Source organism: Leptonychotes weddellii, chromosome 7 (genome assembly GCF_054177405.1).
Source record: "Leptonychotes weddellii isolate Sample4059 chromosome 7, ASM5417740v2, whole genome shotgun sequence".
In the NCBI taxonomy this organism is placed as follows: domain Eukaryota; kingdom Metazoa; phylum Chordata; class Mammalia; order Carnivora; family Phocidae; genus Leptonychotes; species Leptonychotes weddellii.
The window spans coordinates 95985526-96009096 of NC_138375.1; the positions used below are offsets into that span (position 1 = coordinate 95985526).

The window sequence follows — 23571 nt, forward strand, 5'->3', positions numbered from 1 at the left end:
TCTCTTTCTTTCTTTCTTTCTTTCTTTCTTTCTTTCTTTCTTTCTTTCTTTCTTGACAGAGAGAGACACAGCGAGAGAGGGAGCACAAGCAGGGGGAGTGGGAGAGGGAGAAGCAGGCTTCCCGCTGAGCAGAGAGCCCGATGGTAGGGCTCAATCCCAGGACCCTGGGATCATGACCTGAGCCGAAGGCAGATGCTTAATGACTGAGCCACCCAGGCACCACAGTACCCTGTTTCTTTCATATTTAGCAGAGTTTAATGCAAACTAGACAATATAGGCTTATAGAAATTGTCTGTAATTAAATAATATCCAGATTATTTCTTACAGTTATAGAAAGCTTTTTTCTGGATTTTCAGAGTGATGGAAAAATTTAGTAAATTTTTTTTGTTATTGACCAAAATTAAAAATGCCCACAGACTATCAAATACAAATAAGCAAACATTTGATTTTTCTAGGTACTAATCCAGTAGAAGCCTTCCTTCTTTTTAAAAGTTTCAGTAAGTTGGTTTTTGCTAATATATTTCATAATATAATAAATGCTTGATAAAGCAAATTCTTAGCTTAGTAGTAGTATATACAAAGCTATAGTGCAAATAATTATGTTTGGAATGGAAGATTATGTACAGCTGTGTACCATTTTCCTAACACAGTAGTAAGAATGTATTACAAAATATTGAGGTAGAAAAGCTGATGTTCTATACCCTGACATCTGTAGGATTGCCTGATATATCGATAAATAATGCTTGAAAAACTTAACCCGTTGAATCCAATTCATTTTTAAACCATGACTTAGATGACTGAAATAGCAATGTTTTTTGTCTTTGTTCCTAGAGATAACGAACATGCTGTTGGGTTGTGAAGAAACTGAGGGTGGAGAGCAGATGGGATTTTTGGCAAAGAGTAGGCAAGTCTGACTGTTGACAGCAGGAGCTAATGCTCTAGCATACGGTGCTGATAATACTTCAATCAATTAAAGACGTGCCATTCAGGATTTGCCAGTCAGAAGACATCTTAAGTACTTTTTCTTAAAGCCATGAACAGCTTCATTATAACCTCCTATGGGGCCAAGCAGCCGATTTAGGATTCACTTTTGACAGTTGGCTGATGCCAGTTTTTCAATGAATGTATGTTCATGCCTGGAAATATTGCTAATGTGAAATGTTGCTATTTTATGATACTATGTCACCATCTGAACGGCACATGCATAATTTATTCATCATCCACAAATATTTATTGAACTCAACTGCTGAGTGCTTTAGTATGTACATAACAAACCTTTTGTTTTCAAAGCTGATTATGCTGCAAGTCAGCATGGGGCTTCCTGTGAATTCCTATGTTCCTCCTGTACTTCTCTTCATGGCATTTATCACTTTCTTTTTATACCCTCCCTCTTAAGAGTAAAAACCAAAGTGATCCTTACGATGGCCTAACAGACCCTACACAAACTTCCCTTATATATCTGACCTCTTGATCTCTCCTCTCTCTCTTTCTCTGTCTTGCTCTTTCCCTCTCTCTCAGACTCTTTTCATGTGTGGATAAAGTGTCAAATTCCATTGTGGGAAAACAAATGGTCCTTTATATTACGGGGAGTACTTACTGCATACCCACTACATCAGAGTGGATATCAGAGATGCTTTCATCGAGGAGTTTCCAATAGTTTCAGAAATGAGATTAAATAATACACATGACAATATGAGAATAAATAAGTTGTTACTCTAAGTTATAAACTATAAGTTGCCTAAGTTTTAAATATCAAAGAATAAGAAAGTTCAGAGTTCAGAAAAGGTATGAGGACTGTCTCCTTGTATTCAGTTATCATCACTTTATTTATGGACTACTTACTTTTTTATTTATCATTAAACGGAAGGCTTCCGAATCTTTCTCTTTTTCCCATTACTTTTCCCTGAGTACCAAGTAGGCATTTCTAAATGCTCCAAACAAAGCAAGTGCAAACCAGAATTTATTATTCCCCATCTCAATTAGTGGCATCACCACCTGTCTTCCAACTACAGCCAGAACCTGGAAATAACCCTCAATTCCTCCTCCTTAACTGCCTCCTCGCCCCGTCTGCACCCTATTACCCCAGCGCTTCTTAAGTATGTCCTATCTATAGATTCCCTTCCCTAAATGTCCTTTTCCAGCACCTTGGCTGGTGCCAATGTCATCTCTATTCTGGGTTTTACAAGAACCTTTTAATCGTGTGTTAATTCTAAGCTTTTTTCCCCCCAAGCCAGCCACTGCTACCCTATTGTACATACAACACAGTGATCTTTTTAAAGTTCAAATCCATCATTTATGTCACTTACTATTGTCCTTAGAATAAAATCCTTTGCATGGTATCAGAGGTCCTGCTTGTCATCCATCTTTTTAAGATGACATTCTGGTTGCTTCCAGGTCTGATGGCAGGGACTGGGGTGTTTTCCCTATTATAAGATCTAACAAGTCCCGCTAGGGCCAATATTAATCAAGAGGGTCTGATCCAAGGGAGTGGGGTCTCGGAGAGGGCCTTTGGAAATGTAGGCGCAAAGCCAAGGCCAAAGTTTTAGGCTCTTGGATAGGTCCTGGTCCAGCTCTGTTGGGTAGAATTAGAGGAGTCATGGGGAGCAAAAGTAGAAAATGAATATGCTAGTTGCATTCAATTTCTATTGCTGTGACTACAAACTTAGCAGTTTAAAACCACACATGTATATTATCCCAAAGTTCCTGTAGGTCAGGAGTCCAGGCATGGCTTGGCTGGAACCTCTGCTCAGGGTCCCACGGGTTGCACTCAATGCACCTAGGCTGCATCCTTTTCTGGAGCTTGGGGTCCTCTTCCAAGCTCATTTAGGTTGTTAGCAGAATTCAGTTCCTTGCAGTTGGGAACTGAAGCCCTCAGCTCCTAGAGGTTGCCTCTCTCCATAGGCAGTTCACAATATGACTGCCCCTTCAAGGTCAACAGAACACCTTTCTTGATTCAAGTCTTTTAGACAAGGCCTGGTGTCTGTCTGCCTATCGTTCTCTCAAAATATCTATTTCTGTATCTCCTCCATTTTATTATTCCTCCCTCTCTGATACTAGCTATGAAAATATATTATGAAAGGGAATTTTTCTTTTTTTATACCTACACTTTTTTATAACTTGAGGGTTTATTGTCATCCATTAACTTATTTACTAGTCACTATTACTATCCCTATTCCTCAGACTGGGAAATAAAGCACAGAAATGTTAAAGAACTTCCCTAAGTTCATACAAACAGTCCTAGCTAATTGGTAGATCTGGAATTCAAGACAGCTTGGGAGGGGTAATTGGGTAGCCTATGTCCTACCCACAGTGACAATGAATGAAACAGAATGCAGGAGGAGGAGTGGCTGGAGGCAGAAGTTGACTTTCTCTGCAGAGGTGCATATGTAGGTGTCAGGAGAGAGGCTATTGACAGTAATAATGTCAACCCGGGATTTCCTCTGAAATGTGACTAACTCTCACAGATGCCTACTGTTCAAATAAGATCTACATGACAGAGACTATGATATCACATCTGGTGTGAGGCTCTTGTTAAAATGGAGAAACTATGAAGGCCACCCTTTGGAATTAAAGAGGGATTGAATGAAGAACAAAACTCAGTGCATTTTTCCAATGACTTAGATGCCAATAAACTTACTCTGAAATGCATGTGAAAAAATAAAAGTCTGCATATACCTAAGCCAGTTTTGAAAACAGGAGTAAAGAAGCAAGACTTATCCTGTAAGACAATGATTCTCTCTCAGTGTTATCTCTAGACCATAAACATCAAGCATCACCTGGGAACGTGGCTAGAAATAGAAATTCTTGGGCACAGACCTGCTTCAATCAAGAGCCCTGTGGGTGCGGACAGACAAGGGCTCCTGCTGACTCTAATGCGGCAGAGCTTGAGGATTGCTGCTTTAAGAGATTAAGATGGATATACATTTTTAGGTATAAAAGTAACAGTACATAAAAGCAAATACAGAAAAATGTTAATGGAATAATCGAGAATGATAGGTGTTTTATTATAAAACTTTCAAATTTGATGAAAAAAAAAAGACATCTAGGAACAGAAAAACAGGCCAAGAGAACACTATAGAAAACTCAAGCATGGATGCATAGGTACTTGATACATAATAAACATCACATTACAGGTCAATAGAAAAAAGTAGACTTCTTAAGCCTTGTGTAGAAAACATGGAGTTTCATTCCAGATTTGTGCCATATACAATGGTGAACTCTAGAGGGATTAAAATTGAAATATTAATAGTAAATATATCTAGTTAATAGAAGTCAATGTGGGAAAACATTTTTTGACTCAGATATGGAGACTTAAGAACAATGAAGCATAAATGATAGATTATCTAAACTTTCTTTTTAAACAAAGGATATCATAAACAAAAGTAAACAGACTGTGAACTAGGATACTGGTGATGTCTAAAAAGCGATAGGAGAGTAGTACCTGGAATAGACAAGGAACTCTTACAAATTGGTCTTGAAAACATCAGAAAAATGGGGAAAGGGAATAGGAAAATTACAGAATGGTAAACCTTACTGGCTAACAAGTGTATGTACTTGTCAAAAACACCAGTAATCAAAGGAACGGAAAATAAAACAATGTCAAAATACATTATATTCATTAAACATGCAAAAGTTGGAAAGTCACATAAAACTGTCTGCAAATATGTGGGGAATGAGATTCATTTGTCTAGCCAGTGAAAGTGTAAACTGGTGCAGACTTCCCGGGAATTACTTCAGCAGTGCTTTGTGCAATTAATAGTATCTGTGACTTGGCAATTGCACTCCTAGCTATGTATTTTAGAGAAATTTTCAGAGGTTCAAAAAATGACATAAATGAGCATACTCACCACTGTGGTGTTTATGAAAGCAGAGAGGTGAAGTAGAGACATCACAGGTGTTCATCACCAGAAAAATGGCTGAATCAAATGTAGTGGATTCACACACACACACACACACACACACTATATATATATATATATACATCACATTAAAAAAAATCTGTAGCCTGTTGCATTTATTAAAAAATACCAACACTAGGGGCGCCTGGGTGGCTCAGTCGTTAAGCAACTGCCTTCGGCTCAGGTCATGATCCCAGGGTCCTGGGATCGAGCCCCGCATCGGGCTCCTTGCTCAGTGGGAGGCCTGCTTCTCCCTCTCCCACTCCCCCTGCTTGTGTTCCCTCTCTCGCTGTGTCTCTGTCAAATAAATAAATAAAATATTTAAAAAAAACCCCAACACTATTCTTTTTAAAAATATTTTATTTATTTGTTTGACAGAGACAGTGAGTGAGCACACAAGCAGGCAGAGTGGGAGGCAGAGGGAGAAGCAGGCTCCCCGCTGAGCAAGGAGCCCAATGCGGGGCTCCATCCCAGGACTCCAGGATCTTGACCTGAGCCGAAGGCAGATGCTTAACCAATTGAGCCACTCAGGCGCCCAAACACTGTTTTTTTGTTTTTTGTTTTTTTAAATATTTTATTTATTTATTTGACAGAGAGAGAGATAGCGAGAGAGGGGACACAAGCAGGGGGAGTGGGAGAGGGAGAAGCAGGCTTCCCGCAGAGCAGGGAGCCCAATGTGGGGCTCAATCCCAGGACCCTGGGATCATGACCTGAGCCGAAGGCAGACGCTTAACGACTGAGCCACCCAGGCGCCCCACCACTGTTCTTTTTATAATCATTTTCACCCTATAAATTCCAACTTAGATTTTACTATAAGAACTTAATCGATATGTATAGTTTCTTTTAGAAAAAGTGGAATTCTCTTCTCACTTGTAGAGATCATCTAGTATTTTACAACCACATTCTTATTTATGATCAACATAATTACACTACTTTTGCTCCACTACATCTGATTCTGGTTATTATTCCTTGGATCCCAAATCTACTTTTGAGATTTCTCATTTTGTTCCAATATATTCCCTGGTATTGGTTCAAATATATACCTCTCTTTTGTTGAGGCTCAGTGGGAGATTAATTTTGAGAACTTTAATTTCTGAAACTGTCTTTATTTTACCCTCTGACATGAAAAACTTTAAATATCCCTGCATCCAACGTCGGTCATTAAAGTTGTGATTTTGTTCACTTTGCAAGTAACTGCCTTCACATTTTGGAATATAAGATACTCTTTTTGAAACTTTAAAAAATGTTCTTTATATCTGATCTGAAACTTTGTGAAGACATATCTGGTGTGCATGTTTATAGTTTTTGTCTGGCCACGAATGGACCCATTTGGTCTGAAGACCTATGCTGTGCTTCAGGTCTAGGGCATCTCCTCAAGGTTTTTAAAAATTTCCCTCACTTCATTGTGTATCCATACCCTTTTCTCCTTTTGAACTCCTATTAGATCCATGTTGGAACACAAGACTTTTCTTTCATGTCTCATTTCTATTTTTTAGTTCATTTGCATTACATTTTATGGAATCCTAATCTAAAGAGCTTGCAAATTTGCTCTTAAGGATATCCTTCCTATTCTTCAGCACAACTACTGAATTTATAACAAATTCTACTTTCCATTATAAAGATATTTAAATGCTTCCCTAACAGCTAATCTTGCAAATTCAATAATCTCTTTCTCCCTGAGAAGATAACATTTCAAAATAATGATTTCTTCAAATATTGGTACTTCTGTTTGGTGACTCTCTTCATGGTGTTGCTTTTCTTCAAATGTTCAGTAACTATTGTTCTCATCTTAATATGAACTTGTGTGAGAATGTTACTTGCTTACTGCAAACTATTTTCCCTAATGATGGGCAAAGGAAGGACAGGACATTGGGTAAGCCTGGTAAAATGGCTTGTACTGGTTTTCCCTTCTAATATAATCACTCACATACATCATCTTCTGCATAGTGCTTGGCATAAAAAAGGTGGTAATTATAACCAACCTCATATGATGCAGTACTCCCAGCGTTATCTACAACTCCTTCTTGATCTTTCATTCTGTCTCTACTTTTGAAGCATCCCTGAAGCCAGATTCACCTTTCATGGTAGAATTCTTTGGCCCTATCTGTCCTAGGATTTCAAAGAATTCCTTAAAATTTATCCAGTGCACTTTTATTTCTCCAAACTGTGGAGATTAAACAATACTTTTACCTATCATATTATGAAATAATCATCTATTCTGTCACTTCTAGGGATGTGGATGGGAGGAGCTTGAAGGATGCACCAGTGTACAATCTTGAACAATTTACTTTGTGACAGCTAAGCCTGCACATGGTTCCTCCTATTCTCGGGAAATTGAATGCTCTTGAAGGATGATCCAAATGTGAAAGATGTTTTAATACCCATTCTGGGATAGCATTAGTTCTCAGAGTATTAGGTTTTGCTTTTCATGAAGATGAGGAGCCTTCCAAATCATCCACCCTAAAAATCCATGCTCTGTGCATTTTTCTTCAATGCTTAGTTTAGTTTTCTTTAGTTTCTCTAATGAAAAAAAAAAAAAAAACACATTAAAGAAAAAAGAGATCCTTCTAAAGCTTGCCTTAGAGGAACAAAATTGTTTTTATTAGATTTAAGGAACTTCAATTCAGGAAAAATATGTGTAAGACTTTAACATGTTTTCATGCAAAATAAAAATAGCTCTATTGAATCATGGTGGAAGGTGGTACAATTTTACACTATGGAGTTCTTCCTTTACTGGTGATATGTGAGCTTCTCATATCATCCTATAATTAGATTGAGGGCTGATTAAGAAGCTAGATGGGCCACATGAAATCCCAAGGGAGATCATAATTTTCTCTAATTGTTATATGAAAAGGAAATTATCAGCAGAATTATTCTTTTTCCAGTCTTTTTCCTAACAATCCTGTAGAAAGGTTTTAGGAGTAACTTAGTTGTTCTTTAAAACAAAAGCTGAGAAGATTCTACTGAGGTGTTTTTCCTAAAAAAGATTTTCTCAGTTTAGAATGCAATTGTTTCACAAAGAGAATGAATGCATATTCCTAAAAAAAAAAAAAGAAGATAGCATTGTCTTTTAGGTTTTCCAAAATTGTAAATGACTATGCTGACTATCCCCTGGGATTAAAAATCCTGCAGAGAAACTGCAGCTTTAGGTATAAAATAGACAACCTTTTCTGAACTCTCTATTGGGAAACAAGGGGAGAGGTAGGGGCGCCTGGGTGGCTCATTTGGTTAAGCATCTGACTCTTGATTTCCGCTCAGGTTATGATCTCAGGGTCGTGAGACTGAGCCCTGTGTTGGGTTCCACACTGAGCGTGGAGTCTGCTTAAGATTCTCTCTCTTGGGGGTTGCCTGTGTGGCTCAGTCGTTAAGCGTCTGCCTTCAGCTCAGGTCATGATCCCAGGGTCCTGGGATCCAGCCCCGCATCGGGCTCCCTGCTCATCGGGAAGCCTGCTTCTCTCTCTCCCACTCCCACTGCTTGTGTTCCCTCTCTCGCTGTGTCTCTCTCTGTCAAATAAATAAATAAAATCTTAAAAAAAAAAAAAAATTCTCTCTCTTGGGATACTTGGGTGGCTCACTCAGTTAAGTGTCTGCCTTTGGCTCGGGTCATGATCCCAGGGTCCTGGGATCAAGCCCTGTGTTGGGCTCCCTGCTCAGGGAGAGCCTGCTTCTCCCTCTCCCTCTCCCCCTGTTCGTGTGCTCTTTCTCTCACTCACTCTCTCAAGTAAATAAATAAAATCTTAAAAAAAAAAAAAAGATTCTCTCTCTCCTCACCCTCCTCCCCGCAAAAATGGGTAGGGGCACATGGCTGGCTCAGTCAGTAGAGCATGAGACTCTTGATCTCAGGGTTATGAATTCGAGCACTACTTTGGGCATGGAGAAGAAAAAGAAAGGACAGGAAGAAAGGAAAGAAAGGGAAGAAAGGAAGAAAGAAACAAGGGAAATACCTAAAAGTTGGAGCAGGCTGCCCATACAATCTAGATTACCTTGTAAAAGACAAGTGGTATTGGGGTACCTGGGTAGCTCAGTCGTCGAGCATCTGCCTTCAGCTCAGGTCATGATCCCAGGGTTCTGGGATCGAGCCCCACATCAGGCTCCCTGCTCGGCAGGAAGCCTGCTTCTCCCTCTCCCACTCCCCCTGCTTGTGTTCCCTCTCTCGTTGTGTCTCTGTCAAATAAATAAGTAAAATCTTAAAAAAAAAAAAAAAAAGACAAGAGGTATTTTATTCCCTTGTACATCAACTATGTGTATTGTTTTTGATGAAATATAAAATTATTCTGATTTCAGGGGCGCCTGAGTGGCTCAGTTGTTAAGGGTCTGCCTTCGGCTCAGGTCATGATCTCAAGGTCCTGGGATCAAGCCCCGCATCAGGCTTCCTGCTCGGTGGGGAGCCTGCTTCTCCCTCTCCCACTCCCCCTGCTTGTGTTCCCTCTCTTGCTGTGTCTCTCTCTGTCAAATAAATAAATAAAATCTTTAAAAAAAAAATTATTCTGATTTCAGTTTATTTCGTAAGAAATCTATTTACTATACATTAAACCAAAAAAATAAGCTAATAAGAATTTCAACAGAAGGAATGAAAAAAATAGCCTTTGAAATAGATTTCTCACCAGTCTTGAACTAACTGGAAAACATTTCCCATTCCAATGGCTTCCTTTAGAAGTATAAAACAGTAATTTAAGGCAAACTACACTTCCTCCATACCCAGAAATACAAGGGTTTAAAGTGCCAAAAAATTTATTGTGTATCTATGACAAATTTCTCACCCTGAATTTCATAAAATAAATCACATAACTTTAAACAGCGTAAGTTTATCACCTATTCACTGTGTTACTTCAAGCATTCTAAATAAGGACAAAAATTTGGAATGTTTTACAAATGCTGATAAAAATATTACATAGCTGCTAATAGGATTTCCTTTTAAGCACAGCAAGTTAATACTTAAAAGTTTAGTTCTGTTTATGCCAATGTAAGTATTTAAAGAATTTTTCAGGGGCTCCTGGTTGGCTCTGTCAGGGGAGCATGGAACTCTTGATCTTGGGACTGTAAGTTTGAGCCCCACGTTGGGTGTAGAGATTACTTAAAAATACTTAAAAAAATTTTTTTTTCAAGTATATACACAACTGCAAGTCCAAAGAGTTCAGAAAAAATACATAATATGTAAGAAATTTTAGAATTTTACGGATTTAGATACTGATTCCCTCATGAATCAGCATGTCAGTTTATGTAAAGAATTCTGTACAGAATAAATTATTCTGAACATATAATTTTTAACAGTTTAAAATTTTAGGGTGGTCAATTTTAAACACTATCACTAAAAATGAGAGAGTTTTGGTTGTGATGGTTTGCTACATAATATTTAAATAATGTCAGTTATGGGTATGGGCCTTGACTACAAATTACTCAACAATATGTAAACTAAAAATGTCTTCTTCATTTCCTCGGAAGATTTAATCTTCTATTCAAATTTCGAAACCTTATCATTACCAACCAAAGCAAAAATTCTAACAAAGAGTTCTTACTTCATTTTAATTTTCCAATATTTTAGAAGAAAATTATGGCTATTTAAGTGCAAAACTGTTTTGCTATTAATTTTTTGTTATATAATCACATTACTCTTCCTTGGTAACTAACTTTCTTACTCAACTATATGTGTTATAAGAACATTAAAAAAATTTTTTTTAACTAACTAGAGGAGAATAAAATACTAGTGCATGTAATACTTGCTGCACTTGTAATATATCAATATAATATGCAGACAATTAACTTAAGGTTTGATCACTAATCAATCGTTTTTTGTGGCTATTTTCCTTTTCCAAAATTATCTGTGTATCTGATGCAAGATAAAGTAGTTGAAAATGTCACAATTATATCTATTTTATGTATTCCTTATTAAAAGTAGAATGTGACTGAAAAATTGACTGAAATAAAAAAAGGATGTGCCAAAATTAGTATTTTAAAATAAACTATGAATAAAGGGAACACCGAGGCTTGTCTTAAGCTGTTTGTCATTGTTTTTTTTTTAGAGATTACAACACACATACAGTAAATGAATTTTATCAAAATACATCACATTTCTTCTACTATATCCATAAAAATCAATTCCTATGTAAATAGTACTGAAAAACAACTAAAATGAGTTAAAATTTACAAAGAGTTGTTAAAGGGTTTCAATCAATATTATTAAAACTATACAGTACAATAACCAAATGATAACATCTTGAAAGAAGTGCAATATTTGAGTTCACATCTTTTGAAAATTACTGCCTATTTACTCTGACTAGCAAGAAAGGAACAAGTTCAACTCCTTTTGCAAAAATAATGTAAATTGCTGTTTTTGCTAGTCCTATAAAAGTCTTAATTAAAACAAGGTTGAAGAACAAAGCATAACAGATTAAAAATTCCAAAATTATATTTCTTAGTAATTAAAAATGAATTGCAATAACTGAATATTGCTCTAATGAAAGGCTCCAGACTAGCCTCAACTAAAAACAGTTATTGGTCTTCTGTGGCACTTTTTTCTGGTCCAAATAACCATGCATTAATTCTTACCATTGCATGTTACTCAAATTTTATTGAATTACAACGACAGAATAGAAACAAAATTAATGGTTTGGATGAACAAATTAATAAACATCTATGAAATATTTGTTACACTAACGAGGAACAAAGGCAGCTGGTGGTAAAACACTATTCTATTACACTGATACGCTTAGAAACCCTTTAAAGACTCTGAAGTGTCGAGTTCACATTTAATGTTACCTGTAGGAACAGCCCTTTATTTGAATACCTTGACACACTGGTAGGCCTCAAGGACCCATCCCTTTGCTCTACAACTCTCCACAGCAATTCTCTATCACTGTGCCAATTTCACAAACTTGCTTTGGTTTCCTAGCTCCATGCGTACTATATTTCCTTTTACTTTACCAAGGCAATGTGAGACCAAACAAAATCAAGAGGCTTTCCTAAATCTGCTTACACTTTGTGTTACAGCAACACAATCTTTTAAAACTGGCCATTTTAGTTTCATTTGCTGCTTAAAATAAAAATTATAAATTAAGATTAAAATGGAATACTAATTATAAAACAGATTGCAAGGACCACCATTTGCAAAAAATCAAGAGATTTCCATATCACAAAAAAATGCATGGACATGCATCTACAGAAGAGTTAAAAATTTCCTGTGACTAAAAAATTAAAAATTGAATCACCAGTAGCAAATGTACTGTCAATGGCTATGACAAGAACAGATCCTGTAGAGCTCATAAAATGCAATTATCGTCTTTATTTCTTTAAAAAGACATTACATTTTTATTGCATTATTTTATTAATAAAAACATTTAACAGCTGTTTTTTCAATCTTTGCTTCCAGATTTTTATAGGAATTAACTGTTTTAATCTGGCCTTGGAAAGTGAACCCACCAGCACCACCTTCACCTACTCACTCTTCAATTCAATATGCACATAGCAAAAACCAACACTTCAAATCTCTTGCCCACATTAAAAAAAAGTAGTTTCAGCAGAAAAACATTAATACGAGTTGAATAAAAATAAGGGCACAAAAGCTATGAGACAGAAAGCTCTGCCATCTGTCTCTGGGCTACAATCAAGGCTAACTAGAGCCTTGCACAGAGTTCAGTCATGTGTATGAAATCCAAAAATAAACCTACAATCTATACAAAAACAACGTATGTTTGTTTTTGCAGCCTTGATTGCTATGTTTAAAAACCTAACAAGAACTTTTATATGGTATGAATTCAACAGTCTCCCCTATATACTGTACAGTGGTTCTTTCCCTCTAACCACAAGTTCCATTATTTCATTAATGTACAAACTTGAACATAATTTTTTGAGTTCATCTTTACATATAAAAATAGTCAAAATATTAATTTCCCCTGCAAATATCTTCCAATAAATCTTGCTGCCTTCCCCCTTTTTTTGTCCACAATTCTTAAGAGGAAACCTCTCGTACAATGATGAGTTCTACTGTGTTCTGGAAAGTTTTTAGCAAGGACACTGCTTGTCCATGTTCAATATTGATAAAACTGTAGCCATTAGCCTAGAAGAAAAAAGAAAAATGTCTTTAAGAAAAACATTTCATAATAATTTATTTGCATCTGTACATTTAAATTTCTGCTGATAGTGCACAAACCTGGCAGAAAATAAGAATCATTCTGGCAATTTAAAACATGTAGATTCCTGGGCCTTACCCCACATCTATGAAATTAAAATCTCTGAAGGTGTGACCCAGGAACCTGTACCTTGTCTACATTTTCAGATGATTCTTATGTAGCAACCCAATGTTAGAAAGCACCTGGCTAAGACACAGTGCCAGGCATGGTGTTATGTGTATGTGCTAACGTGTAAATGAGGGCACCAACATGCAAGGATAGCAGAGGGCAAGGCTTACTCTTCCTATTGCCTTGGGCCAGCAGATAAACACTACATTTCTTATAATTTAGGCTTAACATTTACTGAGGTTTTACTATATACCAAACATAGTTCTAAGTGCTTCACGTGAATTAAATTCTTTAATTCTTATAACAAATAGATTCTTTCACCATCTTATTTTAAAGAAGTTAACATTCCTGAACTTAAACAAAATGCTAAGATATATCTAACATGTATTCAAAAATACCCATGATTTTCCAAGGTTTTAGGAAGAAATATCATAAACTATGAAAATACTAAGAGAGTGGCCTATAAGAAATGCCACTATTTTCATCCACAAATATTTAATGATAAACTTCACAAAATGATTATTTTCAAAATTTGGCATTTAATTTCTTGATGAGAAAGCAGATCTTATAAAATGAAAAATTAAGAAAATAATAAAAAGATGTATCTTAGTTACCTGAATAATTTTATCACCTGGTTGTAATAATTTTGATGCTGGTCCTTCAGGCTGTACCCTTGTTACAAATATACCCTTTAATAACAACAAAAAAGATAAACACTTAATGGAAAACAGTATGCATCAATGAGAGAGTAACAAGGAACAATTTTTCTTGGACAGTATGTAAATATTTGAATCACAGTACAAGTTTTCTCCCTGTTTTCTCTGAATATTGTTACAACCCCTTGTTATTTTTGGTGCTGGTAATTCTGACTTGAGTATAGTAACTTCTCTTAAAGTACAGATGGGCAGAAATGTAATAACCAAATTTAAAAATCACTTCACAGTGTGATGAACATTTAAAACAGGGGGTTTAATTTGTTTTCCTCAAACAATTAATTTGAAGTGATCACATTTCAAAACAAAAAGCTGAACAATACAGAGAGAAATAAAAAAGATGGTATCTGTCTAGATTTATGTAAGTATCTGTTAGATTTTTACTTATGTACAGGAGGCATTAAGTAGTGAATAAACCTTATGGGTATCTCAAGGACAAATAGACAAACTCACATCGTCTTCAGGTCTGAATGGATTTCCTCTGCCGCCAACACCTCCTGATATGCTAAATCCAAGTTCTGGATCCTTTTCAACTCTCACTCGCATCTGAATTAATATGAAAATAAACTATTACTAACATCTCAGAAAAAGCTACAACACAGTATTTAACTATTGGTAAAATATGTAAAGATTCATCTAAAATAAATATTCGGGCAGATGAAGGGAAATTATAACATGGAATATCATGTTAATAAGTTAGTGAGTTAAAGGCACAGCTGGGATTATAAAGCATAGCTCCTAAGTTAATCTCCTGTTATTTTATAAGGATAGGCAACTGATTACTATTGATCTTATTTTTTTTTTTTTTAGATATGATGGATTTTAATGATATTGAGCACACACAGTTATTATCAGCTTATTATCAGTTTCCATTTGTAAAACATCTAAATTACATAGTATGTCCGTTTTTTGGGTGTTTCCTAAGATATTTAAAAATCCCTGGGTGGTTGTTGGATATCAACTCCTCATTTCTTGAACCTGTTTATATGCTTGCAAGACACTGGGACTGATGATCAATTGATAATATTTTTTATAACCACACTACAAAAAAAGATCAAGAACTAAACTTGTTATAAAATACTCCCTTTCCCCAGAGACTAAACCAAAACGAATAAGGCACATGTTCTCTGCCTAAGTTTCTAACAATATCATTTTATCAATAAGCTATCAAAATATGTAAATGAATGATTAGTTACTTTTTAAGTACTTTGTAAGATTTAATTCTCGAAGTAGTTTGGAGACTCTAGTCAAATTTCAAACTCTCAGTGTCAAATAACAATAGTAAACCATAACATGCCAGTCAAGTTTCATGGTCTACTATTCATATTCCTGAAGAAGGTCTAATTACTGGAATATCATCGAATGGTTTTGTATAAACAACCACCTTAGGGGAAAAAAAAAAAAATCACCTCTGAAACACTGAATCCTATGTCAATTAATCAGAACATAGGGGATCACAGAGTCAAGTTAACCATTAAGTTTGACATCCTATAAACTTATAACATGAAACCAAACCTTTCAACAAATTGGTAAAAACTATGTTAAAATTCTATATGGATTTATTGCTAATAGTTAAATAACCTATAAAGTACATTAAGAGCTTAGTTTCATATTTCAAATATTCTTGATTATTCTTACCTCTTGCCTTGCCAGTTCATGGCCTTGTCTAGGAGGACAATGGGGCTGTGTATATGGAGGCTGGTGGGCCACCTTCAGCATCAAGTAATCAATTAGTTGTTCTCTAGAGGGATGCCTTGCCACAGAAGCCTGAGGAAGGGGGTGATGTATTTGACTATAATTTGCCTGAGGCCTGAGAGGCTGGCCCATCTGTCCATTAATCAAAGGCATCTAAGAAAAACACGAAGTGTCTTAAAATGACCAACAATAATGTCTCATTACAAATATTTGGATTTTCTTCTTGGAGCATTACAAAAGCACTAGAGTTTAACATTCTAAATCACACAATATCAAGCCACTTATACTATTTTTTCTAATTTTACAGTTTTAAAAGAAAAAAGCTATTAATTCTAAACTTGCCTGAATGCTTGCAGATAGATTCTCACTCTTTAAAGGTTTGAAATGAAAGGAAATCCTATCTACATTTAAAATTATCTGCTTTTCTGTTCAATATGCATGGACCTATCTTTCTTACAGTAACCAAATGTTAAAATGGTGATTATGTCAAAATTTTAAAATTTAAGCCCATTAAAAGGGTAGAAGATGTATTTGTTCATATTTTCTTCTGAACAAAAGTTGCAATTTCTGTGTCCTAATCTGACTGTATTTTCTACTTTTCTTTCTTTCTAGAATTAACAAGTCAAGGCATCTATACAGTAGAAAACTAACTTATTCCTCGTGTGTGTGTAGCAGTTAGCAACTTTTAAACTCCTTAAATGTTAGTTCCATAAAACAGTAACCACAAAAATTAAACCTTGACATTCTATTTTACTTTTTGCAAGTTACACAAAAAATCTGAGATAATTATTTTGTTGTTAAAGATCTATCCTTGTTTTAATGCTTCTCATCGTTTAGACTGAATCTGAATTTTAGACTTAAAATCACCTTTGTGTAAATGCAGCTAATAATGTGTTATGTTAGTATGATGAAACTATCTGAAAAATAAGTTTACATTCGTATTATAAGTATGTGCATATAGAGAGATTGCTGTATAGAAGGAGAAATACTTTCCAGCTGTTCAATCATTTAAAACTTCATTATTTATTATTAATAAAGAGGTGATCTTATTCACAAGTGAATTATAGAAAAACTGTGAGAGAAATATTGAGCCCCATTCTCCTAAAATTATTCCAAAGTAGAAAAGTTTGGGAAAAGATTATGGTAATTGTTTCAGAACTACATTCTTGTTACATCAACCTTGCTGAAAGAAACAAAGTCTGGCTTTGGTGAAGATTTTTATTTTAAAAAAAGTTATCTTTTTTACTGTGTTATACTTCAGAACTTGGTTAATTCTGAACTTTGGGAACTTAAAGTTTCCAACAGGTGTTTTCTAACAGGGCACAAAGATGCTATCACTCTATGACAAATCTTACATTGGTTGGAGAAAAAGCGAATGAGGTACTCCATTATCTCTGTATCTTTTTTTAATAAAATCGTGGTTGTTTACTACTTGAATTTTGTAGATTTGAAGTCATTAATCTGCCAGGAGCCTTTAAGTGGTTGTGTTGTCACTTTATTACTTATGCACAACTCTGTGGACTACACTCGCTTTCTCCAAGCTTGTATCATTTATTCCTATGTGCAGATTCAATACCTTTCTCCTGGGGAAAATTTTCCAAACAGTAATTACTTCTGACCCATGCTAAGACTGCCTGATACCTAGATTCTTAGTTGTGCCTGACATTTTACATCAGTGTTAAACATACCCATAGAATATATTAAGCTATCATTAGCAGATGGCTCAGGAGAATACAAGTATGAAACAACCCAATAACCTAAACTACAAAAATGGATATTAAAAAGAAAAAGAAACCGAATAACATAGCTCAATTAAAAGAAAAAAAGGGATAAAATAAATAGTTATGTATGAATTTATGTTATATGGCTGGGTTCCTACTCTCAAGAACAGTGTAGAAGTTTTTATAGAATACATTAAGTATGCTTCAAAATTGTATCTGGTTATACTAGGAATATGGAATTGGCGTTAGTTGAAAGAACAGCTGAGAGAGAATATTAAAGAAAAGAATTATCTATCTGGTATTGGTGACAGAAAAGTAAACTCTCTAAGTGATGCTTTAGTTACAAAAGTAGTAAGAATACAATCATCATCTATTCTACCACATACAGAAGTCTTTCAAGGTTATTTCTAATTACATTTAAAGTATTTTAAAATGCCTTTAATAACAGTAAAAACATCCTCAAATGAAGAATTTAAGACAGTTTCATCTTTAATTCTCCAAAAGATTTACTATCAGGATGCTAAAAAGCCTCTGATTCAAACAATACAATAAGTAGATGATAGTAGAGAAATCCAAAAATAACAATAAAATCATTTTCCACGGTGGAAAAAAATCATTGACTAAACTAAGAAATAATAGAGTAAAAATCTATTTCATAATTCCCAATTAGTTTTTTAACAATCTTTTCTAATCAAGAAGGAAAAGTCCTCAAAAAATTATTTTCGGTGTTAAAGCATATGTTATTTCCAGTTCAAAAGCTGTAAAACAAGTTCAAAGAGATGTCTTCATTTATTTCCTGAACACCTACTTTCATCAAGCTGTCTGGAGGAACATCTTTGTGACTAAGTGTAGCTGACGAGTAGTTCGGCTGTCCTGAAATGAATATATCATCTTGACAAGGATCTCCTGGACAGGATGTCTGGGGATGCTTCAAATGAGGGGAAAATAAAAAGTAAACAAATAATGCTCTTTCAAATGTGAAACCAAAATGATGATGACACTTGAAAGGAGATTGGAAAAAATATTACTAGGTAGTGGAAAGATGAAGAACCAGGTCAAACATGATCGCAACTGCCATCAACATTAGTACCTTTATGATTGACATTAAACTTGTTGCGGTAATCATTTCACTATGTGTGTGTGTCAAATTATTATGATGTACACTTTGGACTAACACCATGTGATATCTCAATAAAACAGGAAAAATATTAGTACCTTTAATATACACTTCATAATGTTTTTAGTTTTATTTACAGTAATACCTAGCTTTTAACACTGTGAACAATTTAGTTATTAATGAACTAAGTTAAAAGTCCCAAATTTTAAGAGCAACTAAAATTTACTCCTGTTGAGTACTACAAAGAAGTTTTTTGTTTTTGTAAAAAAAAATAATAACTGCTATTAACAGCACAGTGCCGCCTGGGATTTTATTAATGATGGGCAGTACCAATAAATACACAACCTTATAAAATTCAGTTTAGCTTATTCTATCATACTAGTATTGGACAGCTCAGTATTTTTTAAAACCAATGGTCTGGTTTTCAATTTGCTTTTAAAATTAACTAGAGTTCAGATTTTTGTATGTCAATAATATCCTTATAGTCTACTTCATTGATAGCTTTAGAGAAAAAACAAATTCAGTAGCTCATTGTCTCTGAATATTTTTTATAATATGCTAGGAAGCAAGATGCCCATACTTTTCATTTTAATTTAGTTCTAAACACACTTAGCTATATTTCTGAAAACTAAAGGGACTGTGATAAATAGCACTATTGTTACTTTCAAAATAATATGTGGCTAGCAACACAGCTATGTATACTACATCATTTTGAAAAATAATCTGAAATCTACTTCATTATGGTATACCACAAGATACACATAAGTCTAAGGGCTTGTGATTTAACCTTAGAAACTTTATTTTCAACAGAGCTATCATGTGCAGTTAGTTGCTGGTTCGAAGCACTGATTAGCATTTTTAGATTTGGTTTGATCTGATTTTATGAATTTATGCAATGAGTATTTTGCCTTCCTTCCCCATTTTTGAGATGTGCTTTTGGAACGCATAGTAATCAACTTAGGTCATAGTTTGAAGTTTAAATTCAAGTCTGAATGTGTAACTATTTAGTCTTTAAAAGAACAAGAACAAGTATGTTATGAATGAAAAAGCAAAATGCAACAAACTCAAAGGCTCTGAGTTTAAGAATAATAAGCAAAAAATATTACTGTTTAAGAAATGGAAAGACAATCGTTCCAGATGACAATAAAGATTATTCCTAAGTTAATAAAAGCCCCTGGTCTTCACTCTGTGGTTTCAGTTGGAATGAGTACCAGAAATGCAGGGCTTAATAGCTATCACTCTTCTCTTCCCATTTCAGTGATAAATTACAAAACAATTGCTATGACTCTAACATAGAAACAGAGGGCAGAGCAAGAAAGGTGAGGTCCAGCCACAGCAAAGTGAATCCAGGAAACCACTCTTGTCCTAGAACACAACAATGCAAAGCCAGCAGTGTATTAAAAAGGGGGTGGTGATGAGGACCCTTAGGAAAAGGCAAGGATCCAGAAGTAAGCAGAGTCAATATGGAAATAAAACTACGGGGAGGAGACAAAATAATGTTGTAAGAGAAGAAGTATCTTTTCAGAATGGAAGGGAAGGGGGAGAAATAAATATTTATTTAGAGGCCATGCTAACACCTTAAGTTGTTATGAAGAGAAAAATCTTAAAATAGAGCCATACCAGAGTTGTTCTGTTCTTTCTCCTTCTCTGCCATTCTTACCGCCTACCCTTAACTTTCATTAAGAGAATAAACCTTCCTTCTTCATCATTAATGACTATGCTAAAACATGTATAAGAAAGGATTTGGGTTTTGCCTTTTCATTGGTACTTATTACAATTTCTCCAGCCTTACTCATATTCAGTGAATTGTGATTAAACTTACTTCCAGGTAGTGCTTCTCATTTGCCAATTCTCAATCAGTAAACTAAAAATTATTCTTCCCCACAACACTTCTGGGTACTATGTATAGCATAGGCTTAAAACCTTGAGTTATGGAGACTAGCTAATTTTATTAAGAGAAAACACCACAAAGCATAATAATTTTTAAAAAACCACTCAGTTATTTCAATCACTCATCCCTATTTACATAAACAAGAATATACTACATCCTTAGCTTATAGCCAAAGAAACTTAAGAGATAAATACTAAATCAACTTTGCAGGGAGTTTTAGAACTAAGCCATGGAAGAACTAGAAGGTAATCAAGATATCTAACCCACCATAAAAACTTATTTTCTAGAAATGTGAAAACACTAAAATGTGGGGTTTTTTTCTTCTTCTGTGTACTGAAAGTACTGGTCTACTGCAGGTACTCACTCGAAAAATGTGCCCACCAGAACCTCTTCCGTCTGCAACACTCAAGGCAAGGCTGCCTTGGCTGCCATGCAGATCCCTAGAGCTGCCATAGTGAAAGTTGCTTACAGCAGTAAAATTGGAATTAAAGGACCTTGACAGCATGCTCTGAATAAAGAGGGGATAGATTTAACAGAGATTAGTGTAGCATGCAAAATTCACAAGACATGTTATGTACAAAGACATATTTATAAGTAACCCCAATACCACTCAGGAATATCATGCATCAAATTTTCAGTGCCACTGCAAGAGACTGGCACTATTTACCATATATTTACATGACAACATACACATATACACATGAAGTACATGTAAATCCAACCATTCACATGTTTAAACACTAAAGAAGAAAGTACAAACATACAGTGGCTTTTATAATGCTATCATTTCCTTTACTCCTAATACATCTTACTAGAAGTTCGTCAGAAAAGGGGAACTGATGCCATCCCTAGATGTATGTGTACATATGTAGTTATATATGGAACACAAGCTATTTTCTCTATAAAGATAAATTTTACCGACAACCAGTTATTTCTAAGTCAAAACGGATTTCTAGAGTCTGCTTCATTTTACAGAAATCAATTCTATATTATTATTAAATAAATGGAGAGTTTAAACATACATACATACATACATACATACCACAAAATAAATCTGCAAAACACACCTGGCTCTTGGCCACTGTAATTTCTAAAAAAAAATTACCTTCTACATTTAGAAACATGTCTTACATTAAAAAAAGTTAACATATACACAAAGTTTTAGGATATAACACTTAAAAAGCTCCCACTGCTCTACAGTTACCAGGGGAAAAAAGTTAGACAATGTACTTGTAAAAAAAATTCTCCCATTCAAATAGATAGATACTTAAGATTATATTTTAGGAGTTAGTAGTGGCATTTGCTGCTTAAACTTGAAGAACCACTGATGGAATGCTTACACTGATGAATCTCTTATCACTAATCCCAGAACTGCCTGAAAAATGTACCTCAATAAACACAATGCCTGATTTTTGTTGTTCCTGCTTATTAATTCCCAGAGCTGTTACATGCTTTTATGTGGATGCTTCTTGTCATGTCCCTGAATATTGAGGGTCTTATGGTCAAACTGAGAGCAACCACATTTTGAGCATGGCTTGTTATCAAGAAATATAGAAATGTCATAACAAGCATTTCTGTATTATTCCTAAGGAATATATATGCCCTCTCCAAATTATGAAGTTGATCTCTAATACCAAGAAATCTTAATGTGCCATTCCAGAATGAAAGGGATCTATAAAATTACAACGAATACTTTTAGTTTTTTTGTGGATTCCAAAGTAATGACTAAAGAAAAAGCTAAACTTAACAGGCCAGGCCTATACTTTCCCAGACCATTTCACAAACAATTAGGATTTGGCAGAGACAATTCAGAGGTTCCATAAACATTTGATTATAATGTAAAAATAAAGAAACTATACACACAATCACACATAGACAGAAACATAAACAACACACACTGATGTGTTACACATAGTTTTAACATGTTCTTAACTTGAGTGGTCCAAATGATCCTTTTTAATTATATATAGATCCTGGAACAAAGCTTTTTCTGTCATCTTTGAACATATATAAAGTTTCTGTAAATATGTCACTGACTAAGAAGGCTAAAGCTCAGAACAGGCGCGGTTTTTAATTCAGGCCTGTGCAAAGACATCTATATAAAACTGCACGCTGTCACAACACAACACATTTGTGCAGAGCTCAATTAAGAAATATGTCCTGGGCACTGCTGTTCATTACATGCTAAGAGTTGTACTGTAGCAACTGAATGTGGATATTATCATGTTATGTTAATGATATTCTAGTTGACTGCTTCTTACCAGAATTGTTAGTTTAATTAAATAAGTCTTGAGGAGCAGGAGGTGAGATCTATTTATATGTTTGGGTTCCAGGTACAGTTTGTTGCAGGGAAGGGAAGGAGGGGTTATTAATAGAAGGTTTAAAAACCAAATAAGCTGCAAAAACTTACTATTTTTGTATTAATGCTAAGCAACTACACTGGGCAAAGTAGCAACTTTTGATTTGGGGACTTACCTCTAGAAGTGGGTAAGGCATTGTGAAATATTTTCAAATGTCTACCAGGCCTTAAGAATTATGTTTGGGGGAGGAAAAGAATGAACTGCAGAGAAGCAAACAGATTTTCCATCACCCTCCACCATTTTTAACCAATGCTTTCAAGTTTGGTATTCTAAATCATGTTGCTCTGTGTCCTCACAAGGCTTTTCTTAGTTTCACTGGCCTACTCCTCACCTCTCAATTACCAGTGGGCACAACTGGGAAACTACTGTCATGCACTCTTGAAGTAACTGAATGGCCGATTTCTAAATATATAAAGCAGAGAGGTACAATGAACAATGGGGTAGCTGCTACTTGCTTCCTATTTACTCAAGTCTAGGTACCTCTCCATCAGACAGGAAAGTAATGGGAGAACAGCCACCTGAGAGATGTCAACTACACAGAATATGATAACCAAACTCATCTCTTCATCCAAATCTGCTCTTCATTCTCTCTGTTGGCATTCCCAACAACCAGTTACTCAAGGCACCACTCTAGCTTAATTCCTTTTCCTCAAAGACTTATTACAGGAATATTCTAATCACAAGTAAACTATCCTAGAGTCTGTTTCAAAACTGTCTCTTGAATTCTTGCCTTTGTCTCACTTCCATCAGTACATTTCTCATTTATTTTCTGGACCACTAGAGACCCTCGTAACTCAATCAACTTAAATACAGCCTCTTCCTCCTCAAAAACAAAAAAAACCAAAAAACTATAGCCCTTTCTCATTCTAGTTCCATAGTATCTCCAGGAGTTTATTTATAAAACAGCTATGGTACTCCTCTGCTTAAGAAATTTCCAAGTTC

At 35.1% G+C, this 23571-nt stretch overlaps 1 protein-coding gene across 14 annotated transcripts in view; it reads right to left on the bottom strand.

Moving 5' to 3' along the window:
- Positions 1 to 10883: 10883 nt before the first annotated feature.
- The window catches only part of ERBIN (erbb2 interacting protein), a 127593-nt gene continuing 114905 nt past the window's right edge, over positions 10884 to 23571 (bottom strand). For 3 of the 14 annotated variants that reach the window (XM_006732527.3, XM_081825670.1, XM_081825671.1), the window contains 6 exons: positions 20634 to 20777; positions 18070 to 18189; positions 15484 to 15693; positions 14299 to 14391; positions 13747 to 13821; positions 10884 to 12951 (listed from right to left, as the gene is read on the bottom strand). In XM_006732527.3, coding sequence (XP_006732590.1) covers positions 12844 to 12951; positions 13747 to 13821; positions 14299 to 14391; positions 15484 to 15693; positions 18070 to 18189; positions 20634 to 20777 — 750 coding nt within the window. In that variant the 3' untranslated portion in view covers positions 10884 to 12843. The remainder of the gene's footprint in view (positions 12952 to 13746; positions 13822 to 14298; positions 14392 to 15483; positions 15694 to 18069; positions 18190 to 20633; positions 20778 to 23571) is intronic. The other 11 variants (XM_081825678.1, XM_081825680.1, XM_081825672.1 and 8 more) reach the window with 10 other exon arrangements.